We start from the raw sequence: 25,036 nt of genomic DNA, 5'->3' as shown, positions 1-25,036 counted from the left end.
GTATCCCATCCTTGGACGTACCTGGCTCTTATATAGATAGAGAATAGCATCAGCAGTGAGATATCTACCGGATACGTATAGAATTTAATTTAAACATGATATAACTGCATTTTCAAATAAGAGGTTGTGTCAATATTATGTCTCATAAAACCCCCTTAAAATACTTAAAAACAAAAAAACTAAAATTTGGGGGAATAGCTGTTAATTAATGCCGGAGGTATCAGATTTGGCATCCACGGCTTCTCTTCTCTCCACAAAAATGTTTATTTCATTTATGGAGTAAATCATGAGAAAATTGAAACAATCATTGTATATTTTAGATAATTATATATCTAATCACCCATCCATCCGTAAAAATAAATCTCTGGGTGTGATTAAAATAATTATTACAAACTATCATTCATATATATATATATATATATATATATATATATATATATATATATATATATATATATATATATATACTAGCAGTTCAGCCCGGCTTTGCTCGGGCCCTATGTACTGGTCATAACTTTCCCTACGTGTGAATACACTTTATGTAAGATTTCAAATGTTTAGACCAAAATTTGTCTGAGTAATTTCCTAGAGGCCGCAGAGGTCATTTTTTAAAAACTTTTACCCCAATTTTGACCCCTTAACATTAATTATTTTCGTCTCAAATCAAAATACCATGTTGTACCCATGTCCAAGTTACCTACATCTAAAATTTAAAGTCTTTAGAACCAATATTGACGAAGGAATTTGGTAGAATCTGCAAAAGTAAACTCTTTCAACTTTGACCTTTTGGCAGCCAGATTTTCGCTCCAAAACTGATTAAAATACTTGCCTCATGTCTGAATACCATATATATAAACATAAAATGTTTAGACTCAAAATTGGCTGAGTAGTTTGCTAGACACCACAAAGGCCAAATGTTTTGAACCTTGACTCCTTTGGAAGCTCAAATTTTCAACCCAAACCGATTAAAAAGCTTACTCTATTTCTGAATACCCTTTATGTAAAATTTCAAATGTTTAGACAATAAATTGGCCGAGTAATTTTGTAGAAACCGCAAAGGTTAATTTTTTAAAAACTTTGACTCCAATTTTGACCCCTAAACATTTATTTTTTTCGGCTCAAATTAAATGAAAAAGTTTGATCCATGTCCAAGTAAACTAAATTTAAAATTTCAAGTGTTTAGACGCAAAATTGGCGGAGATAGAATTTTCAAAGGTCAAATCGTTGAACTTTGACCCCTTGACAGCAAAATTTCTGGCCGAAACCAATTCAAAAGATTTTCTCAAATCTCAATACCTCTTATGTCAAATCTCGAGTCTCCAGACCAAAAATTGTCATTTAGTAGGGAAATATACATAGACACAGACTCACACAGACATTTTCATATATATAAATATATATATATATATATATATATATATATATATATATATATATATATATATGTGTGTGTGTGTGTGTGTGAGTGTGAGTGTGTGTGTGTGTGTGTGTGTGTGTGTGTTACACCGGCTCCATTATTCGTAAGTGAAAAACTTTAACGATTCGAAATAATCTTTCTTTCTCGACTTCTTGCAAACAAATCGTTCTACAATCCGGGATCAAAAACTTTTTAATTTTTTAATTTGGATTTATTTGTGAACATTATAAATCCGACTTCTTATGGGAACATTGACTCTTATGATCATTTCGTGATAAAAACACAAATATCCTTTCATTTGGATTTTAAATCTTTAATTTTTATTTCACTTTTTATTATTTTACATTTTTCCCCATTTCATAAACTCTTTTGCACTAAAACTTTTGCCTTTATAGCTAGATTTCATATAATGCTGCTTCAATTAATGCCGGTACCAGCAAATTCATAGCTTCGCTATAATATTCATTTGCTAATATTTTTCCTCTGATGAGAAAAACGCATTTCTGTGAAAGTCCGCGGATTTAGAAAATTTTAATATTTTGTAATAATTCTAATTTGAGTATCCCATCAAGCAATAAATTCATGTAAAATCTATTTGCAGTCTTAAATATATATATATATATATATATATAAGTCTTAATTTCAATTTTCGTTGTGTTTCACCTATGTCAACAAGCGTACATAGGTGAAACACAACGAAAATTGAAATTAAGACTTAACGAGCACAGAAGAGATATAAGGAATGGTAACGCCCTAAATGCACTCTTTTGCCATTGTGCAGAACACGATCACTCATTTAATTTAGATCAAGCGAAAATTATTAAATACGTGATAGATAGAGCTAAAAGAAGACTTTTAGAATCAGCACTAATTTTGAATACTAATACTATTACGCAAAGAAAAGGCTTCTACCATTTAACCCCTAGCATAGGGAAAATAATAATCAAAGAGCAAGGTATCAGGGTGGATCCTGGCTAGCCGTTTTTCTTTGAATGTTTCAGGAAAATGAGTAGTTTCGCAGAAAAAAAAAAAAAATGTACATATTTATTTTAAATGCATTTTAAAAGTGTATATATAGACATCAAACAACCTTCCCATACGCACACATATTCGTCCTTTCCCGACATGGGTTGGATTTTAAAAAAACTGTCTTTTTTTGCACGATCTATGACTTTTTCTTTTATCACATTTTTATTTCAATTATCCTGAAGATGTCCTCGGAAACAAGGACGAAACGTTGATTTTTTAATAATTTCATTCGGTTTTTTCTATTTTTTCTTTAAACATATATATATATATATATATATATATATATATATATATATATATATATATATATAGAGAGAGAGAGAGAGAGAGAGAGAGAGAGAGAGAGAGAGAAAGCAATTAACAAAATATATGACATTTAAGCGTCATATTTTCTCATAGCTTATTACCTTACTCTACTCACGTATTGAGCACTCTTGAAGTAAATGCTGAAACTTGATTCATGTAATATTATATTTTTTATACGATTTCATGTAAATACGTGAAATGATTATATTGTAACTAGAAATAAAAATGCAGATTTTTCGAGTGAAAGAATGATTGAAACGATGACATAAAGATGTGTGAATAAACGAGGAAAGAAAACCGAGACAGAAAAAAGAAAGAAAATATCAGAGATGTTTTAAGAGGTTCTGATAGATAGATAGATAGATAGATAGATAGATAGATGTCAGCAGATCGGATAGATAAATAGATAAATAAGTAGGTAGGTAGGTAAGTATGTAGATAGATAGATAGATAGATAGATAGATAGATAGATAAAGAGATAGATAGATAGATAGATAGATAGATAGATGGATGTTGAACCAGACCAGATACGTTTCCTGCCATCTACCGTAGAGTTCATTATAGAAGACCAAAATAAGGGAAGGGATGGAGAAAGACGTCAATAATAATAATAATAATAATAATAATAATAATAATAATAATAATGATGATAATAATAATAATATGAAGAAAAAGAAAAAAAAGAAAGAATTAAAACGAAAAAGGAGGGAGAACTCAAAGAGGCCCCCCCAACCAGACTCACATAAAAAAAACAGCATAGTTGCTATTACCCCCTTGATAATCATCATTATCATCATTCTCATCATTTCCCTGTTAGTACTAGAGGTATTGGTGGCAGAGGCGGCGGCGTTCGTATCGCGCATAGTATCAGCAGCAGCAGCGTCATCAGCGGGAGTATCGACATGGTTGCCCGTTTTCCCGGCATCGTCCAATCGTATTTCCAAGAAGGATGGATCGGCTTCGGCCTTTCCTACGATTATTACCGGACTTAGTGATGTTGGTCGTGCTTTTGGTCTTGCTCGACACATTCGGGCTGCCGGGACCCCCGGGGGCTACGGCCCGACCATTGCATCCACCGCCCCCGGTCGACGGCATGTTACAGAAACGCACAGGTTTGTAGCAAAAGTTTCTCACGTTTTTTTGTTTTTTTTTCGTTGTTTGCAATGTGTTTCTTTTTTGCTTTTATTTTCTTCCTTCTAAACTTTTTCTTCCATCTTCTTCTGCAACTGCCGTCGTGGACTTTCTATGACGATTTTTTTTACTGGAGTACCAGTCTACTTAGGTCTGGTTTTTATCTACTTTTTCCTCTCTCTCCCCTATCTCTCTCTCCATTTCTCTCTTTCCCTAAAATTATTTTACAAATCCATTTTTTTAAGTAAGAATATAAATATTTATGTACACACACATATATGTATGCGTGTGTACATGTATATATACTGCATAATCACATTGACACAACGGTTCTCGGCAGATCACAGAAGTTAAGCAAGGTTCAGTTTGGCTAGTATCAGTTGGGTGACAATTTGGGAATCCTAGGTGCTGTATGCGCTGTCCGCTTATCTCGGCATTGTTTCCAGTCGTGCTGAACCTCCACTTATCATTTCTTTAACAACGCCGACTCAGCAGAGGTGTGGTTGGAGATTGCGCAACTCTTGCCACAATAATATACGCGCAAGCATCCTTCAGTGGATATCCATAGTCTGTCAAGCCCGAAGGAAGCTACCATGTATATGTATATAGTTTCAATAGAATAAACACATGATAATCAATTAAGATGTAATGTAGTTATATAGCTTAGGAGTGAACGAAATCAATTACGTTTATAAAAGCTGAATATATTTTCTATGGGCAATACTATACGGAGCTGTAGCGTATTTCCTAACTCATCGACTTGGTTTTCATACATCTTCTGAAACCGCCGGTATCAATTGAATGTTCACTGCATAAGATTATCCATCCATACAGCAGTATAATTATTAAAGTATAATTTTTGTCTGGCGAGATATGCACGTTTCAGCTAAAACCTATAACAGCTTGAAGTTTCATCGGGTCCAACAATTGAATGAAAGTATTTTCTTCCATTAAATTCTGTCACACCATTCAAAATCTAATATAAACTTATAACAACACCTATAATTTTTAACATCTATAATTATATATAATAACATCTATAATATAAAATTATGATGAACCCTGTAATTTTTAACATCTAAAATTACTTAACTGCAATTATAATACAGAATATAAACTTATAATAGCATGCATATGTTTTTACACCATTCCCTATAATAACACCTATAATATAGACTGTTAATGATACCTATATCTTTTAATATCTAAAATTATTTATAATACTAATAATATAAACTTAAAATACCCACTATCGATGTATCGATGCCTCCGTTTAGTCTCGAAAGACAAAGACTAACCTGTAGGGGCAGCTGCGCGTGTAATTGTGAGGTAAGAGTTACGCAATGCACAACTTCTCCTGAACCGGGATTATTTGAGTTCAGTGGCAAGGAGAAAACCAGGACGACTGGAATCAATGCCGAGATAAGCGGAGAGCACATACAGCACTTGGAAGTCCCAAATGACCACCCATTTAGTATTGACCAGGTTAAACGTTGCTTAACTTCGGTGATCCAGCGGGAACCGGTTTGTTAACGTGATTATGCCATACCTATAATTATAGCCTTATAATACATAAATATAATATTATTATAGCCCCTATAATTATGTAACAACTATACTTACTGTTGATTGAGATTGTCGGACTGACTTCCTCATCTTGGTTGTTATCGTCACAACGTTTCGACCGTTTTGCCCTCCGGCGTTCATCAGGTGTTTTGTATCGAACTGGGGAACCGTTTGTTAGGAGTCTCGAACCCAACCCTTTATTATTATTACGGGGGTACCGTGTTCGGACGTGTTCGGAAAATACAGACAATTACCAACTATACTTACTGTAACACCTAGAATACAAAAGTATAATAGCATTTATAATTTTTACACCTATAATTACTTTTAACAACCCTGTGACATAAACTTATGGCACGTGAAATTTTTAACGTATATGATTACTTACAATAACACTTACAATATAAATTTATAAAAGACCCTATAATCCATAACATCTATCATAAAGATCTATAATGACACGTATAATTTTTAATTTCTATAATTACTAATAATAGCATCTATAACATAAACTTATAATAGATCCTATAATTTTGTAACAATTATAGCATGTATATTTCTTTACAGTATACTTATTTATAATAACACCTATAATATGAGCTCATAATAACACCTATAATATGAGCTCATAATAACACCTATAATATGAGCTTATAATAATACAAATTTACACGCTCTCTATGTTTAAAAAAATCGATTTCTTTATTTGAGAAATATGAAGAAAATTATCATCTTTTGCCGGGAAACGTATTTATTTAACCCAAAAGACATATTTCCATTGAGACCTAAGAAGCTATTGTGATTAGAAGCCAAACTTATAGGAGGTGCCTTCAATAAGTTTCCGAACTTTTTTTTCTAATGCGCACTTTCATTAATAGTATACAATATAATAGTATAAAATATATAGTATAAAACTCTAATCCCCTTCGAAGTAATCTCTTCCGGCTGCAATGCGTATGTTGTACCGTTCCAACAACCTCATGGAAATCCTTTTGTGTGAACGTGTCCATTACCCTCGTTACAGACTTTTTTTTAAATCTCTTCAGTTGTCTCATAACGGCAGCCTCAAAGGTTTTCTTGAGCGTAAGAAATAACCAAAATTCATAGGAAGCAAGATCTGGACTACAGGGAGGATAAAGAACTGTCTTGATACTCATCTTTGTCAAAAAGTCTGACCTTTCCTTTTAATCTTCTCTGAGCACCATTGGGACAAACTTCGCATAAATCTTCCGCATCTGCAATCCCTTGTGAATAATTGTGTGAAAAGTTCTCACACTGACATTAAACTGACATCACTTATTGTCTCTATAGACACACGATAGTCATTATCCATGAAATTCTTTATTTGGCCAATCAATTCTAGTGTTCTAACTTCCTTCTAAACATTTCATCATTCCTCACAGACTCCATACCTTCCTTGAATCTCTTATGCCAATCAAAAACTGATGTTCGATTCATGCAAGATGGTCCAAAAGCAGTCTGAAGCATTCCATACATTTCTGTGGCATTTTCACATTTAAAACAAAATTTTATTGCATATCATTCTTCTAAAGTGTTGGCATATTACTTTTTTGAAATCCACCAATTGTGACAATCAGACTTTAGTAGGGTGTATTCTAATTCCTGCTGTAGCTGTTTATTTGAATTTGAAATCATAAAAATTGGTTATCTCATAAGATGTATAGTAATAATATACTGACTTTTAAAGAGTCTACAACAATTTTAAATGTTTGTACAGAAAAAAATCTGGAAACTTATTTAAGGCACTTCGTAGGTGACATTCTAAATGAGGAGTTGTGCAGCAAAATGTTTATTAACATTACATTTACATTTCTATATCTTACTACATTCAGGGAAACAGGGAACACTGGGCAGGAACTTTCAAATTCAAGCGGACAAACAAAATTAAAGTATTTCTTACGCCTGGGAATTTCAACAGTGAAAAAGTGGGATTTTGATGCTAGTCGGGTTAGTTGGGGTTTTTACCTTGGGATGGGAGAAATGTAGGAATTTCTTCGGACAACATTCTGTGGAATTACTTGTAAATACATGGTGACTTCATGAAGATAAAGAATATTTGAAGGTTTGATAAGTTTTTGGGTGCGGTAAACGGAGTCCACCTTCTTTGCGTAAGAATTGCTAGTGTTTTTTCATTTTAAACCGATGAGTTTGGCAATCAGTGGTTGGAAAGGTTTCTCATAATTATTAAAATGAAGGAGTTTTTCTTGTTAGCGTTAAATGCAACCATCAGATTCTACTAAAGACGAGGTCATTTTTAGCTATTAAGGCATTACGTTGGATATGTAGGTGTTCAATTTGTCCATGTGTCGATAATAGAGCATCCTGTCGTTAGCGTATATTAATAGTTACTACATAAGATTACGGACTAAACTTTTGTATAAGCAATATCCCCCAAGGAGGTCTCTAGTTACTTGTAACTGGCTGACCGAAACATTTTCATGAGTGTGTAGCGACGTATTAATGCTTATGTAAAACAAATAAAAAAGTATAGCTTGCCGTACTTCTGTATTGAGAACTCTTGTATTAACCTTGTTAAACTTCATTGGTTACTTTACCTCTGGAAAATATTAACCTATATATATATATATATATATATATATATATATATATATATATATTGCTCTGCAATAGTATTGAGCACTTTCTTCAGGTTTTTACTAATTGCCAGTTTTACCATATATATATATATATATATATATATATCTTTATTCGATTGGCAAAATTTTAGAATAATTATAAAAAAGTGAACCATATCGTAAATTCAATCAACTAAAAAATGGAAACCGGGGTGAGGAAAAGAAAAAAAAAAAACTTCATTCATTCGTTAAATAATATAATTCACCTGAGAAACAAGATCACCTCCATCAAATGTAAAATTAAGTTCCTTCGTGGATGTCTATCTAATCATGTTGCACCGGGCTATATCTGCAGACGCATTTCCAAGATTAAATGTAGGAATTCTTGGAACCTTACGGTGGCCTTTTTAAAAGACGAAATAACATTTTATTCTGATGTGCTTCTTAGTTTACAGAGTAAACATTACTCGGTTTGGACTCTCGCTTGGAAAACGTTGTCTCCATTTGATAAACTTCGATTTTCTAAGTTACTTTCAGCCAAGGATGTTAAGTGTCGTCATACAAATAATCAAAAATTTACTAATTTCTTAAACCTTTTGATTAAAAATAAATTTGGCGAACCTTCATTCTCGGATCAGCATATATTTAATTTCTCTAAATTTAAATTGTCAGAAGTCGATACGTTTGTGTTGTCTAGGGGACTTGAATTTTGTGTCCCTCCTCGCCAGATTGACGTAACTCAAACTCTTAGTGAATTTGAGATTTTATTTTCACAAATAAAAAATAATGGTTCGGGTGACAACTTAAATATTGTTAAATCTCGCTTGACTGAATTAGCCAATAAATTCAGTCAATGCAATATTTCTTCTCGCCATTTTATTTGGCAAAGTAATCATTTCATTGCGGCTAAGCAATTAAAATGCAATAATGAGATTTACATTTCTCGCCCAGATAAAGGCAACGGTGTAGTTATCCTTGACCGTCAAGACTACATTGCAAAAATGCTTTCTATTCTTAACAATGATAGCAAATTTATCTGTTTAGGTTCCCTGGACTCTGATGACACTCCTTCAATTGAAACCAAGCTTCAAAATAAACTACTTCGATGGCATAAACTTAAATATTTATCTAAGGAAGTTTATAATAATATCCGACCGGTGGGCTCTCAACGCCCCAGGATTTACGGATTGCCTAAGGTACACAAAATTGATACTCCATTGAGACCAATTTTGTCGATGGTAGGTTCGGCCCAACACAATCTGGCTAAATGGCTGGTTTTAATTCTTGAACCAGTCTGTTCTTTTTATTCAACACATTGCACACCTGATTCTTTTCATTTCGCATCGACTATCAAGGAGCTTCCTCTTACCACTAACAACTGTTATTTGGTCTCCTTTGATATTAGCAATTTGTTTACCAATGTTCCTCTTGACGAGGTCATTGATATATGTGCTGATTTTCTTTATAGAGGCCCTGGCCCCCTCCCCTCTTTTCCTGAGGCGGTGTTCGTTGAACTTTTGGAACTTGCTACTAAGTCAGTTTCCTTTAGTTTCAACGATGTGATATATCGCCAGTTCGACGGTATATCGATGGGATCACCCCTTGGCCCAACTTTGGCCAATATTTTTGTGGGTTTTTTAGAACAGACGTTGTTTGACAAGTGCCCTAGACCAGCATTTTACATGCGTTATGTTGACGACACTTTTTCTTGTTTCGCAACGCATGATGAAGCTATGTCCTTTTTCCACTTATTAAATAATTTACACCCTTCTCTCAAATTTACGATGGAGGTGGAAAAAGATAACTCCCTTCCTTTCCTTGATGTGTTAGTTTCTAAACGTGGGCTTTCCTTTATGACATCTGTTTATAGAAAACCCACTTTTACTGGTCTTTATCTTAGTTGGGATTCTTTTGCACCCACAACCAGGAAACTAAATCTTATTAGAAACTTAACCCATCGGGCACTTGCTATTTGTTCCCCACCTTTTATTGATGTGGAAATTGATAACATTAAAAGGATTTTTATTACTAATGGATATCCACCTCCATTAGTTAACTTAGTTATTAATAAAAAAATTAAATCCTTTTCTGAGCTACCAAAATACGGTCCATGTAGATTTCCGGTATACCTTAGGTTACCCTGGATTGGACTTGAAGGCCAACTTATTTGCGATAAGATTTCCTCTCTGGTGTCTTCTAATTTTGGTGCTCTATCGCTCCGTATTGCCTTTTCCACAAAAACCGCCTTTCCCTCATTTCGTAAGGATGTCTTGCCTATCTCCCAAACTAGTAATATTATTTATAAATTTCAATGTCGGTGTGGTGCCGTCTATATAGGCAAGACGACCCAGCGTCTTCAGGTTAGAATCGCCCAACATGTCCCCCGTTTCATCAGGGATCATCAAGCTACTACCAGAAAATCCCAACTGATAGAATCGTCCATCGGCCAACATTTGGTCGATAAAAAGGAATGCGGTCTTGTTTTCTCTCCGGAGTGTTTTTCTGTTTTGCACCGAGGACGCACAAAGTTCCATCTGTCTGTCCTCGAAGCACTTACCATCATTGCTAACCCCCCTACTTTGTGCAAGCAGAGAAACCTCCGGCTTCAGTTAGAATTATTTGGGTAGTCAGGTTTTTTTTTTTTTTTTTTTTTTTTTTTTTTTTCTTAACCTCTCCGCTCGTATTCCATATCACTACCAAATATTCTAAAAAAATAATAATTTTCAGACTTATGACCCTTGAAAATGTTTGTCTGAACGAAAAGCGCTTTGGGTATATTTTAACGATCTTTTTTAATCGACTTATTTATTTTATTTAATTGTACATATAACTTGCCCCATTATATATAATTTTTTTTTTTTTTTTTTTTTCTTTTCCTCACCCCGGTTTCCATTTTTTAGTTGATTGAATTTACGATATGGTTCACTTTTTTATAATATATATATATATATATATATATAAATATATGTATATATATAAAGAGAGAGCGAAAGAGAAAAAAATAACAGCGTATTCTCTCTCTCTCTCTCTCTTTTTATATATATATATATATATATATATATATATATATATATATATAGATAGAACACGCGGTTTCTTGAAAGTGTTTGATGTATTACTATAGCTTTCTTTGCAGTTATGCAGACAATAGGTTACGATTTCTTTCTGTCTGAGCAGTGCTTGTATTGGGCGAATATCCTGACCATTGTATCCAAAGGAATCTTCTGCTCAACACAACGAGATACAAAAGCACCATAAGCAGAATTATTCCTGATTGATTCCGTATTTCATCAATAACCTGCTTTCCATGAACTCACATTACTCTGCTCGGGAGGAGGGGGGGGCTGAAGTAAATTATCAAAGGGTCTCCCATAGACTAACGGAGGGAAGGAGACGCCTTCTTTTTTCCTTTGACAGTAGCCCTGTCCCATCAGCACTTTGTATATAAATATTTTCATATTTACCCAGAGACACATGTTTCAATCTTCAGTGTAAGAGATATTAATTAGTGCTGGAGGAATGGTTCGAACCCAGTCACAAATGACATTTTTCTTTGCAGCTTAGTATTCAACCCTTAAGCAAGCATGAATTTGCACCACAAAAGAAGAGAATTAATTCTGCATTACGACAAATCAGCTGACAACCACAATGAGCTAATCATAACAGTATTCTACAGCAGAAGCCGGAATTTTGCATTACGCTTATAATTACAGCTTGTTATAATTGTTTTAATAACTCTCATCTTTATTGTAAATAATATTTTTATAATAATTTTTATCTTTACCTACCTGTTTTATGATTAAACAACCTTGCCGAGCGAAGAATTCGAACACAGCTGCCTTTTACTCTACAACCTTCACCTCCTCTACACTCTCCTCTTTATATATATTAAATTTATTGTTTGACAGAATACCCCAACAAACATATTTGAAAAACCTTATTCTGCGGAGTTTCAAAAAATGATATTCTTTCCAAACCTCTCATAAAACGAAAGAAAGAAATAAGCAAATTATAATTGTAGCATAGCTAGAATTTGCTAGTTAAGGCATTAAATGAAACTGCAATTTATGATTGAATTACAAAAATCTTTTTAATGCAAAGATGTTATATATATATATATATATATATATATATATATATATATATATATATATATATATATATAATTATAAAACTCAAAAGATCTTGTAACGATATTTGTAACCCAAGTTCCGGTTTATGACATCCGGTTGCGCATGCGCGCATAACCTGCGCACTGTTATTATCTCGAAATTATTATTTAACATAGGAAGAGTGGGGCGCAAAATTCGAACACAGTCGCCTTTTACTCTACAACCTTCACCCCCTTTACACTCTCCTCTCTCTCTCTCTCTCTCTCTCTCTATATATATATATATATATATATATATATGTATATATATATATGTATATATATATATATATATATATATATATATATATATATATACTCTGTTTTTTTTATATTCAAAAGTAATGGACTAATGAATTCAACGAGGTTGTTAGATAGTGCTCAATAAAAAGAGCTGATAATACTTGTTTATTGTTATATAAACATGCTCACATCCCGCTGCTACAAATAGCCACTTGTTTCAATCAAACAACAGATATCATCAGGCAGCGACTTGACTATTCAAAAGTTCAATGAATAATGGATTTTTATTTTAGGTAGGAACTCTTTAAAAGTTGGAGTTAAAAAACTTAAAACACAGAACTTTAATTAAAAAATGTAAAAAGGGATTAATTAAGTAAAAATATACTAGAAAGAGTTAAATATCAAATTAAATCAACATATAAACTAAATCTATGGATTAACACAGCGGATACCATTAAATGGTTTTCCAATATACATAATAAAAAGAATTGTACTTTCTTACAATTCGATATTGTGAATTACTATCCCTCCATATCTAAGGAACTATTCGAAGAGGTGATGGAGTTTGCTAAACTCCTGTCTGATATAAAAGACACGGAAATTGAAATTATACGGACATGTAGAAATACTACATTAATTAGTGGAAATGATCAGTGGTTGAAAAAAGATCAAAATGACCTGTTTGACATTTCCATGGGGTCTTTGGATTCGGCTGAAATGACAGACTTAGTAGGTCTATTCATACTATACAACTTAACCAAAGACATCAATGTCATGGATATAGGCTTGTATCGTGATGATGGACTGATGATCATCAAGGAATCCAACGGCCCTAAATGTGAAAGAACCAAAAAGATTATCTTAAATGAATTCCGTAGAATTAAATTAAAAGTGGATATTATATCAGATGTTAAAACTGTAAATTTTTTGGATGTGAACTTTGATTTAAGGAAAGGCATCTACCAACCATATAGGAAGGAAAACTCAAACCCAATTTATGTACACCCCCTATCAAATCACCCAAAATCTATCATTAGGCATATCCCCAAATCCATTAGTAAAAGAATCAGTGACAATTCTTCCAATCTTGAAACATTTAATAAACATAAATATTTCTATAACAGGGCCCTTAAGGATAGTGGATACAAAAACACCCAAATTGAGTTCATAGAACCAACACACCCAAACACAAATACAAATAGAAACCGTAAGAGAAAAATCTTGTGGTACAATCCCCCTTTTAATCTGAAACTTAAAACAAATCTAGGAAACTTAATTAAAAAGCACTTCCCTATTAATAACATACTACATAAAATTTTCAATAAAAATACAATAAAACTTAGTTATAGCTGTAATGAAAACCTTGAAAAAATAATTAAAAAACATAATAACAAAATATTAAACAAAAATAGCACACCCATTGCTACCGAAAGGTGTAACTGTAGAATTAAATAAAAATGCCCTCTTAAAGAAATTGTCAAATTACTTCTGTAGTGTACCAAGCAACTATTTCTACTAAGGAAAATCCGAATGAAAAAAAATATTACATAGGAATGACAAATAACAATTTTAAAGAAAGATTTACCGGTCACAAGTGCTCTTTTGAAAATAATGAATACAAAAATAGAACTTCCTTGTCTAAATATTACAATGAACTAGTAGAGCAAGGTTACTCCCCAATAGTAAATTGGAAAATTTTAAAGAAAGCGAAAACATGTTCATCTTTAAACTCGCCTTGCTACCTATGTCTTTATGAGAAATTATTTATACTTACTTTTTGAGAAAGAGATAAATTATTAAATAAGAAGCACGAAAATTTAATTAATTGCAAACATTATAAAAACCATCTTTTAAGTAATTTAGTTTAGATATAAAATTTAAATAAATTTAAAATTGTCACTGATTTCTATAATTTATTAAAATATTATTAATATACTTTCTCCTCTCCTGATTTCATTCTTTACTTCCCCTATCTTATATACCTGTGTGTCTATGTGTATATGTATGTGTCTATGTATTTATTTTATGACCGTGTGTACTTAGATTTATATATTTCTATATTATTTGGTATACCCTCCCATGTTTATTCAATCCATTTGTATGTTTCTATGTGTGTATGCATCTATCTGTACTCTTGCCAAATTATTTGTATTCTTATGTATTTCTATATATATAATTTATGTAAATAATACATATTTATGCGTGAGTATATATATGTGTGTGTGCGTTGTTGTTTATTAGTATATGATTGTGTGCATATATTTGTGTATTTTTTTGTATGTATGTGTATACATAAGATTATATATATATATATATATATATATATATATATATATATATATATATATATATATGCTTATTTGTATGTCGGTTGGTTCTCTGTGGGTATATACATATGTATTTTATTATTTTTATTTTGGGTACTATCTACCTGTGCGTCGCTACTTTTGAGTATTTCGTTGATTTAATTACTTCTTTTACCTGAATATATTTATATATTTATAGGTAAGTGTACTTGTATCTGTGTTATTAGTAATCTGGTCTTGAATGTATTAATTTGTGATTTAATATGACTTTATATCTATACTTAAATAGCTTAAACTTTCAACTTAATAGTATAGTTACACCTTTACTTATGTGCATGTATATGTATATATATATATATATATATATATATATGTGTGTGTGTGTGTGTGTGTGTGTATGTGTGTGTATATATGGATATATATGTGTGTGTGTGTATATATATACATATATGTATTGTATTCTTTTTCTATACATAAATATTAGTATTTTTTTATTTATAATTATTGGACCTATTTAATTTATTTAATCCCCTCTTATGGCTAAATATGTTATATTAAAAAGATAATAAATATTAATTTTATTCTGTTTTTATTATTATTATTATTATTATTATTATTATTATTATTATAATTATCATTACTATTATGTTTATTATTATTAATAATAATTTTAATATTGTTTTATCATTATTGTTTTCTTTTATTTATATATTTATCTAATAAAAACGCGAAAACTTTAAACATATCATTTAGCATAAAGGGCCTAATTAATTGTAGACGTATGTTTGAATTGCGTTGATATTACTCGTGGACGTATGTGAGAGGATAAATATGCTGGCTGGATACATTCACTGCCCTTTTTTGACATGTTCATTTCTGACGCTTGGATTGTATCTTCTGTCTGTATTTTTAATAATATGTTTCATTACTGAATTGTATAATTGTTCATAAATTGGTTGACACGCAGATCTTTTTCTTTCTCTTTTTCTTTTTCTATATACTGTCAAATTCTTACTTTCTCTCTTTCTCTCTTTCTCTATTTAACTAGATCTCATTATTCTTTCCTTTTCCTTCTAGTTCTTATTCTCTTTATAATAACAATTTATATCTTTTTTCTTTTCTTCTCCATATCATATATATATATGTATATATACATATATATATATATATATATATATTTATATATATTTTCTCTCTTCTTTTTCTCTCTATTTTTTTCTCTCTATTTTCTTTCTCTATTTCTTTCTCTATTCCTTTTTTTTCTCTTCTCAATCACTCTCTCCCCATTGTAATCTTTTAACTTTATTTAAATTGCCCCTCCCTTTTTACATTTTTTAATTAAAGTTCTGTGTTTTAAGTTTTTTAACTCCAACTTTTAAAGAGTTCCTACCTAAAATAAAAATCCATTATTCATTGAACTTTTGAATAGTCAAGTCGCTGCCTGATGATATCTGTTGTTTGATTGAAACAAGTGGCTATTTGTAGCAGGGGGATGTGAGCATGTTTATATAACAATAAACAAGTATTATATATATATATATATATATATATATATATATATATATATATATATATATTAAATTTATTGTTTGACAGAATACCCCAACTAACAAGTTTCAAAAACCTTATTCTGCGGAGTTTCGAAAAATAAAAGAACAGGACGCTGAAATATTAACGTTATTTCGAAATCATTATTTAACATGGGAAGAGTGGGGTTTAAAATAACTTAAACGTAATGCGGAAATGAACGATGTAAAAAAAAAAAGAAGCAGATATATCAAAATTTGAATTTAACTATAATGAGTATTCTGGTATCTGTTCAGTGCACATTTACCTAAGAGCATGGCCAAATTCAGTAACTGTAAATTTTATTTTTCAAAAATAATCAATTATAATAAACAGAACGACCTATAGAAATCTATCTATATTCTTTTTTCATTTTAATATACTTTCATAGAAATTTTTCTGTTATGCCAAAAAAAAACTATTTTCTTTATGTCACAGGTGTTACGCTCATACATGAATTCCATAGCTAATATAACATACTGACCCAACGGGTCACAGGTAGTCTAGTATATATATATATATATATATATATATATATATATATATATATATATATATATATATATATCTTTAACAAAAAACATTTTTAAGGATAGATTTTAAACTCCTCCTACTTAAGATTTCCAACAACCTAAAAAGTTATGGGGGGAAAAAAAAGCTACATTTCAAACATTTAATTCAGAAATTTACATTTTTATAAAATTAATCATTTTACACTTGATTAAAATCATAAGACTTCGAGTATAAATTGGTGTTTAGCTCAGCTACACTTTAGCAATCACTGTGTAAATGCGTCACGATGCCTAAAGCAAACAAACTTACCGAAATTGAGCATGTTCGAATTCTAAACTACCACAAGCAATCACAGTTAAGGTAAATCGCAGTAAAACTGTGATTATCAACTTCCTAGAAGACAGTGAGAATTATGGAAAAGCAAAACCCACTGATTGGCCCCCAAAAATGTATCCTGCATTGAGTAGGAGAATAAGACGAGTTGTGGAAGACGAGACTTTCTTCTAATCAAATTAAGGCAGTCACAGATGCTGATTGCAATTCAGTAACCATCAAACAAAAGACATGGCAAATAAAATGTGTAAACATATTCATCGCCTGCTTCCACGTCACAAGGTGGACCGCTTTCACATAGAATATCCTTTGGACTTATACATCTATATATTATTACTGTTTTACTCACTATTTAGGCCTGTGTCGAAGTTGCTTTAATCAGCCGCAGCAGCAATTAGTCGTACATTGATCATACAAAATTGTTAGTCGTACATTATTAGCAAAACCGTTTTGATAAACTCATCGTGAAATTTTTATCTATATTTTTCAGTACCATAAACATGAATTATTTCAGAAGCCGATGATAAACACAGACAGTGTCCAAACAGCGCCAACAAAATTGAAAAACCTTTTAAGTTTTTTCAAGGGTGAATTCTCTGAAACATTTAGTGAATATATGCGAAAAGTTTACAAAAGGATGTTTACAGTACCAAGAAAATACATGAATTAGACTCTGACAAATGTTAAATCTCGGAATGGAATTTATGACGAATTCCGCGGCCCTTGGTCTTATGTTGTAAATGAACCACTTCTAATAAATAAATAAATAAATTTGTGCCTGTTTCATATTTTTATTGTCAAGAAAAAAATAATGAAATCGTTTTGGGATCGGAAATTAGGCTAAAATTTTTCCGATTCCAATACCGATTCCGACACTGCAAAGAGTTTCGATTTTTCCGATTCTCGATTCCGATTAATAGTCTCAGCTCTAATCTATATATATATATATATATATATATATATATATATATATATGCACTGACCTAATATCCTAATATTAACATTTACAGAAAAGTATGCACTTTTGTTACCCGTCGTGTTGCTCAGAATATATATTTCAAAATTTGTAATAATCTATGAATTAATGTAAAAATGCTTCCACGTAATTTATTGCACGAATTAAGTTATCTTCCTCTGATTCTTCTGCAAACTAATAATATCGGAATCTGACTAATAACCTGGTAGCAGGCTGCAAAATCGCGGGAAATGCCCAGAGGAAATGTAATGAAAATATCTGACAAAGTATGTCTTATCTCATTTAGATACAGTGCTGTAAAACCACATATATATATATATATATATATATATATATATATATATATATATATATATATATATATACATATATATATATTGTCTTCTTAATTTAATTTCAAGATATTTTATATATAAAGTAAAGTTGCAGTGTCTGTATGTTTGTCTGTTTTTTCATAAACTCCTCCTAGAGTTTTGGGGTGAAACCCTGATATATATATATATATATATATATATATATATATATATATATATATATATATATATATATATATATATAGTTTTTAAATCTCCGAAACAGCTACATGGTTAGGAGCTGATGATTCCCGTTTTCTATTTACAAAATTTTAGTTCAGATTTTCTCTTTTCATCCTCATGTAGTTAAATTCTGTTTTAAAATTGAAGACTTTTGCGAAATCGACTTATGCAAGTGCTAAGTCTGCGATAGGTTAAAATTAATACTTTTTTTTCCTTCCGGGAATTTAAACTGCATTCTTTATTTTATTTTTGCATTTTTTTAAATTCAAACCTCGTTAGACTATATATATATATATATATATATATATATATATATATATATATATATATATATATATATATATATATATATATATTAAATATATATATATATATATAATTTAAAGGAGATTAGAATAATAGTCTAAAGAGCTAAGTGTATTTTAATGTAATAGTGAAATTACTAGTTTAATTAAAATACAGGAAATGCTCGTTGTAATTTAGATATATAATAAGCTCGATAGTTAAATGTCTTAAATCACTTTACTTAATACACATATATATATATATATATATATATATATATATATATATATATATATATATATATATATATATATATATACTAGAGACGCCTGGTGTTGTCCGGTTGTAGAATACGCTTAAACATGATATTTTAATTTATGCAGATTGCGTATGTATTATAGAATCAACCCTCTATTGAATATTATATATTATGAGGAATAATTTACCCGTTGGACTAATTCGGAAATAAATAAATAAAATAATAATGTCGGTCATCAAATTCCGTCTGTGTCGTTTATATCACGTTAGCTGATATTTGGGCTTGACAGTATTAAAATAGTCTTTCTTATAGATAAAACATTTTTACAGGAAAATATCTTACATTACACCGACGTAGGTTACACCGGTGTAACGTAAAATATTCCCTTGTAAAATTATTTTTATCTATAAAAGAAAGACTATTTATAAGATCAGATTTTTTCGAGTTTCGATACTTATCGGATGATTTGCTGTGCAAACCATATCTAAGAACACTGCCAGAAGTATAAATTACCTTAATGTGAAGTTATTCAAAAGTTAGACTCAGCCGTTTTCGGAACCTATCAGGAAGGAAGGAACACACACACACACACACACACACACACACACACACACACACACACACACACACAGTGCCTTTATATATATATATATATATATATATATATATATATATATATATATATACTGCGTATTAAATTATTAACAAGCTTACATTTTTCTTAATATTTAAGGAACGAGTGAATAAAAATCCATGAAACTTTGAGAAAGTGCTTACAATACTATTCAGCTACTTCAGTCAAAAAAATAAAATAAAAGTATTTAAAGCAGTATTAGCAAAATTATGGCAGAAAGACAGGAATATCTGTTGCTTTCAGTGTGTCAAGTTATTAATGAGGTTGAGAAAAAAACACAATATTCCAATAACTGGTTTATTGAAATAATTTTCTAACATTAAATGAACTAGGAAAAATACTTGGAACACAATAACTACAAAGCAATTTCTACGTTGACATAATTAGTAGGGCATATGCAATCCTTTTTATAGATGACTTGTGAAAGACGTTGATCCACAGAATTAGTCAAATTTGTGATTTTGTCAATAGTTATTCCTCGCGATACCTCTTGGAAGCATCCCATAACTCATCTCTGCTCTTAAATTGGCGTCCCCTTGCATAAAGGCGTCGCTTTATGATACTCCAAAGGTTCTCAATTGGGTTCAAATCAGGCGAATTCGCAGGCCACTCCATCTTCCGTAGACCAGAGAACCCCAGTTGTTGCAAATACTCTTTGCTTTTGTTTGCTGCATGCGAAATAAGCATTATCCTGCATAAAAATAATAGTTCATCTGAACGTCAACCTTTTCTTCTTCAGCCATGGTTCAAAGTGCTCCTTCAGAAAAGCTATGTAAGCATTTGGCGTCATTTTTACGCCTTCTGGGACTTTTCATGTGCCAACTAAAGTACCTCCAATAATCCCAGCCCAAAGCATTATCCCACCACCACCTTGTTGGCGCCTTAAACGCTGATGAAGATGTCTGGGCCATCAAGAGTGTCACGCACTTCATCCGTAAACAAAACTTTGGAAAAATCCGTTTTCATGTTGTCCTCAGCCTATTTCAATCGGTTTTGTATGTGATGTTGCTTTAATGAAGGCTTTATCACAGGCTTAACAGACTTTGCCACTTTTTTATCGAGTACTTTTTGAGGCATTCTTGAATCCGGCTTGGTCAAAGACTCCTCGACTTGTCTGCCCAGGGTTCTTAACAACTTCACGTTTAATTTGGAGTAGAGAACGACGTGAAACAGCTCTAGATTTACCGTTATCAGCTTTCTTACGTACCTTTGTAGGGTCTTTAACAAAGTTCTTCATAGTTTGATGGCACCTTCTTATCATTTTCGATATTTCGAGGGTAGTTTTACTTTTTGCTAGCTGTTCTGTAATAGTATTATTTTCAGAACTACTCCAACTACCTTTACGGCCCATTTTATTGACGAAACAAACTGCCTTGTTAATAATTTGACACACCTCAAATACCGTGGATTCAGCAATTAAGATGGCAAGTTGTTTACATTGCATAGAACTGTACGAAAATTTCACAGTACGCGCAGCTCAGCATTGCCAACGTTTCCGAAGCTTTTTATACGAAACTACCGGTAAGTTTCTGAAACTGATAAAAAAATGTTCTCTCATTAAGAATTTGACACGCAGTATATATATATATATATATATATATATATATATATATATATATATATATATAAAATGAACTCATTTTCCCCCTGTGATTTTGACCTTAATAGGAATAAAAATCAAGACATTTCATGCAAATGTAATATGCACAAACTGCAGCACAATATCTGAGGTGTGTTATAGGCTTATTACCTCTCCACTTCCTCGACAATCGTAGATTCCTATATTTTTTTCTGTTGGGAGTTTACTGCCACAATCAGTTAAAATCAATGAAGGTAGTAAAATCTTTTCTCTCCGATTAATTCCTTCTTCCCCCGCCACCACTTACACCATTACCGGGAGCATTCACAAGGGACAATTACGAACGAACGCCGGTTTGGGTTTTCTTTACTTCGTAGTTGCTTGAAAAAAACTGGAATGGAATTTCACCGTACCTTTTCGTTCTATGCTTCCTATTGGGTGGAACGCATCACAAACATCATTTCCGTTTTATTTCGTTTTGTAGTTGCTTAAAAAAAACAACAAAAAAATTATCATTCCTTTTCGTTCTATGCTTTCTACTCGGTGAAACGGACCATGAACTTAACCAAATGGAGGGGTTATTAATGCCATTTTTTTCTTTGCTTTGCTTTTCGATGTGTTTTTCTTTTTGTTTTTCCGAACACGTTCAGCATTTTTTCCCTTATTTTTGCTTTTTGTTTTTCAGATTTTTGTTTCTAAGGAAGTTTTACGTTTGTTCGCTGTTTTTTTGTTTTGTTTTTATTTTTCCGATTTTTTAAAGAAGTTTAACATCATTTCTTAATAATATTTAAACAGGGCTATTACTTCGCTTATTCTTTTTCTTTGCCCCCCTACACACACAACTCCAAACACCTGGGCAATGCCGGGTACCCCCGCTAGTATATATATATATATATATATATATATATATATATATATATATATATATATGGAATCTCCCGTCGATTTCGACGTATGAGATTCCGCCACAACAACTAAGTTGTTTGGAAGTCCATGCATATATATATATATATATATATATATATATATATATATATATATATATATATATATATATATATATATATATTATAAACATTATTGGTTATATATTGGCATACATGTTTCAGTGGAATCCTAATTCAAGGAGACCACCCAATCATACCAACAACAACAAAAAAGGATCCATATTAAGAAGACAGTCAAAATTAAATTTGTTTTTGTAAGATATTTAAGTGTGATTTCCGCTTTTGGAGAAAGTGGGATGGATACTTTGTGAATGTAAGTAGTAGGAAGAAGTTGAGTGAAGCGGGGAAGTATGATCTCACGTGGTCAAGCGATAGCAGCGGGGGCATTGGTATTATTTTAACTTGGCGGTTGTTTATTGGCCCAAGTTTTTGCTTTATCAGAATAATATTATGCCCCCCCCCCATCGCTGGTAACTTCCTTATCATTTTTTATAGTTGTTTTTTTTTCTCTTCTGGCGGCGACTACATTATTCATCTATTTTATTGCTAAGTTCTGTTTATTTATTTATTTTATTCCTCGCTTTTATATCCATTCATTTGCATCTTGTTTTCAAGTTCTTTATTTTTTATTTGTTTATTTATTTATAAGTATACGTCCATATGGTTAAATTAACGACCAACGAATAGATATACAAGCTTATTTATATGATTTAAATAAAGTTGGTATACTGGGAAATATGTTTCACTCTACTGCGGTGTCTGAAGTAATTACAGCGACAAAGATATTCAAATCTACAGATAAACTTAATTTCGATGGTTGTTATTATTTCATTTAGGTTGTTTTCTTTTCCTTAATACTAGAATATAAATATATTTTAAACGTTTATATGTTTCATTTTAGAGACAGATTTTCCAGGCGATGTACATGCAAACGGGCACAACATAGCATCTATTTGTCTATATTGATGGAGTATTCCGTTCCAAAGCCTCTAGTTAGAATACTTATTGTTTGGGATGAATTATGTGGTTGGTTTCCTTATGCAACATTGCTTTACGATAATATTTCCCGTCTCAACATTTCAATGAAAAGCGGTTATTTTACTTAATCGTTTTCGTTTAATTATTAAATATGCAAAATGTACTCCCCTTTATCCATTTGGTGGCATATTGTGTTTCTGTTCGTTTAGCTTACTATTAAGCTAGCATAAATAACTTAGCTAAATTAAGGAAGGCACCATCCTCTCGTTACCTCTCATACGATCTCAAGCGCTACCGTTTAGTACTAAGCATCAAATTTATAAAGGGCATCCTAAGTGGGGATTTGTGAAGCCAAATCTTTCTTCACATTAATTTAACATTTCTGCATGTTAGTACGCTTGAAAAAGAGTAAGCGAGGAAATAATACCAAAGACAAGCGAAAAAAAACTATTAGAATAGAAAGTTTTTTGTTGCACTTGTGAAACTCTATACTGAAGGGGTTGGATTTTGCTTCTTGTTGAGTTGATTGAAGGTATTTACGCTGAGGCGGTACAAGTGAAAGAAGTTGGTCCGAGCACATTCTGTAGAATCATTTCTTAATCCAGAAAACGAATGAAACATTATAGAGACGGGACTTAGATAAACTAGTGGACGTTTTTATCCTAAAATTAAACGCACTTATCTACGTTCACTTTTTGTCTTTTGAATAGTTTCTTTTTGTAAATGACATTTCGTTTTCAAATATTTATTGACTTGTTGAAATTTTCTTGCTGTTACACATGTTTCAATAAATGTATTCTTGAAGTCTGTTGGAAACTTTTATTATTATTATTATTATTATTATTATTATTATTATTATTATTATTATTATTATTAATAATAATTTTATTATCGGATTTGGAGTTTGTATTCGAATCTTCGTTATAAATTTGTTTTGCGCTTCTATTTCATCCACGTTTGCCTCGCAGGAGTAACTGATTTTTATATCGTTTTACTCAATATTTAATGTAAAATCTTTGGTTTTCATAACGTTTATACATAAACTAGCAGGGAGAACCGACGTTTCCCTGGATTGAATGAGGATTAACGAATGTTTCACACCATATTTTAATTGTCATCAAAATCAGAAAAATTGCCAATTTTTCAACCAGATCGGTCGATTGCCTGATTTAGTTAGGGACCAACTGTGGTGCACCGAGGAAAATTCATATGCCTACTCGCAGTGACTTAATCCACAATACATTGTAGTCTACATTTAACTGTAGAGAACCGATTGCTTATTTTATAAAATTATTTTTTTATAATGGCTTGAATTAAAGTTTAATATTCAAGTCACGTATCAATTGTGCTCTAAATAGAAAACTATTTCGAACACGGCTCTGTCATATCAAAGAACCTACTGTTAATTTTATGTGTGTGTAAAAGGATTTGTATCTGCAATTAGAAGAAAAATTACATCACAATTTATACTTTGATCTTTATCATTCCATCTAGTTTTTGAAAGTGTATTATACTTCAATATTGACCATGCTACTTTTATGACTATATACTTATATGTGTGTATATATGTGTGGGTATTTATGTGTGTGTAGTTATATGTGTGTTTATATGTATGTGTATTTATGTGTGTGTATTTATTTTGTATGTCAGGTCATGCCTGGTACCATGTAACCCAGTACTACCTG

At 31.4% G+C, this 25,036-nt stretch overlaps 1 protein-coding gene across 1 annotated transcript in view; it reads left to right on the top strand.

The window, feature by feature from the left end:
* The first annotated feature begins 3,583 nt into the window (after positions 1 to 3,583).
* LOC145302307 (A disintegrin and metalloproteinase with thrombospondin motifs 6-like) overlaps positions 3,584 to 25,036 on the top strand; it is a 245,599-nt gene continuing 224,146 nt past the window's right edge. The window contains exon 1 of the mRNA XM_080144646.1: positions 3,584 to 3,864. Within this exon, the coding sequence (XP_080000772.1) occupies positions 3,702 to 3,864 (163 nt within the window). The 5' untranslated portion in view covers positions 3,584 to 3,701. The remainder of the gene's footprint in view (positions 3,865 to 25,036) is intronic.

Source organism: Euprymna scolopes, chromosome 2 (assembly GCF_053919585.1).
Source record: "Euprymna scolopes isolate OS-2025 chromosome 2, ASM5391958v1, whole genome shotgun sequence".
NCBI lineage: Eukaryota > Metazoa > Mollusca > Cephalopoda > Sepiida > Sepiolidae > Euprymna > Euprymna scolopes.
The sequence above is the reverse complement of the archived record's forward strand: the minus strand, read 5'-3'. Positions and strand labels throughout refer to the sequence as shown.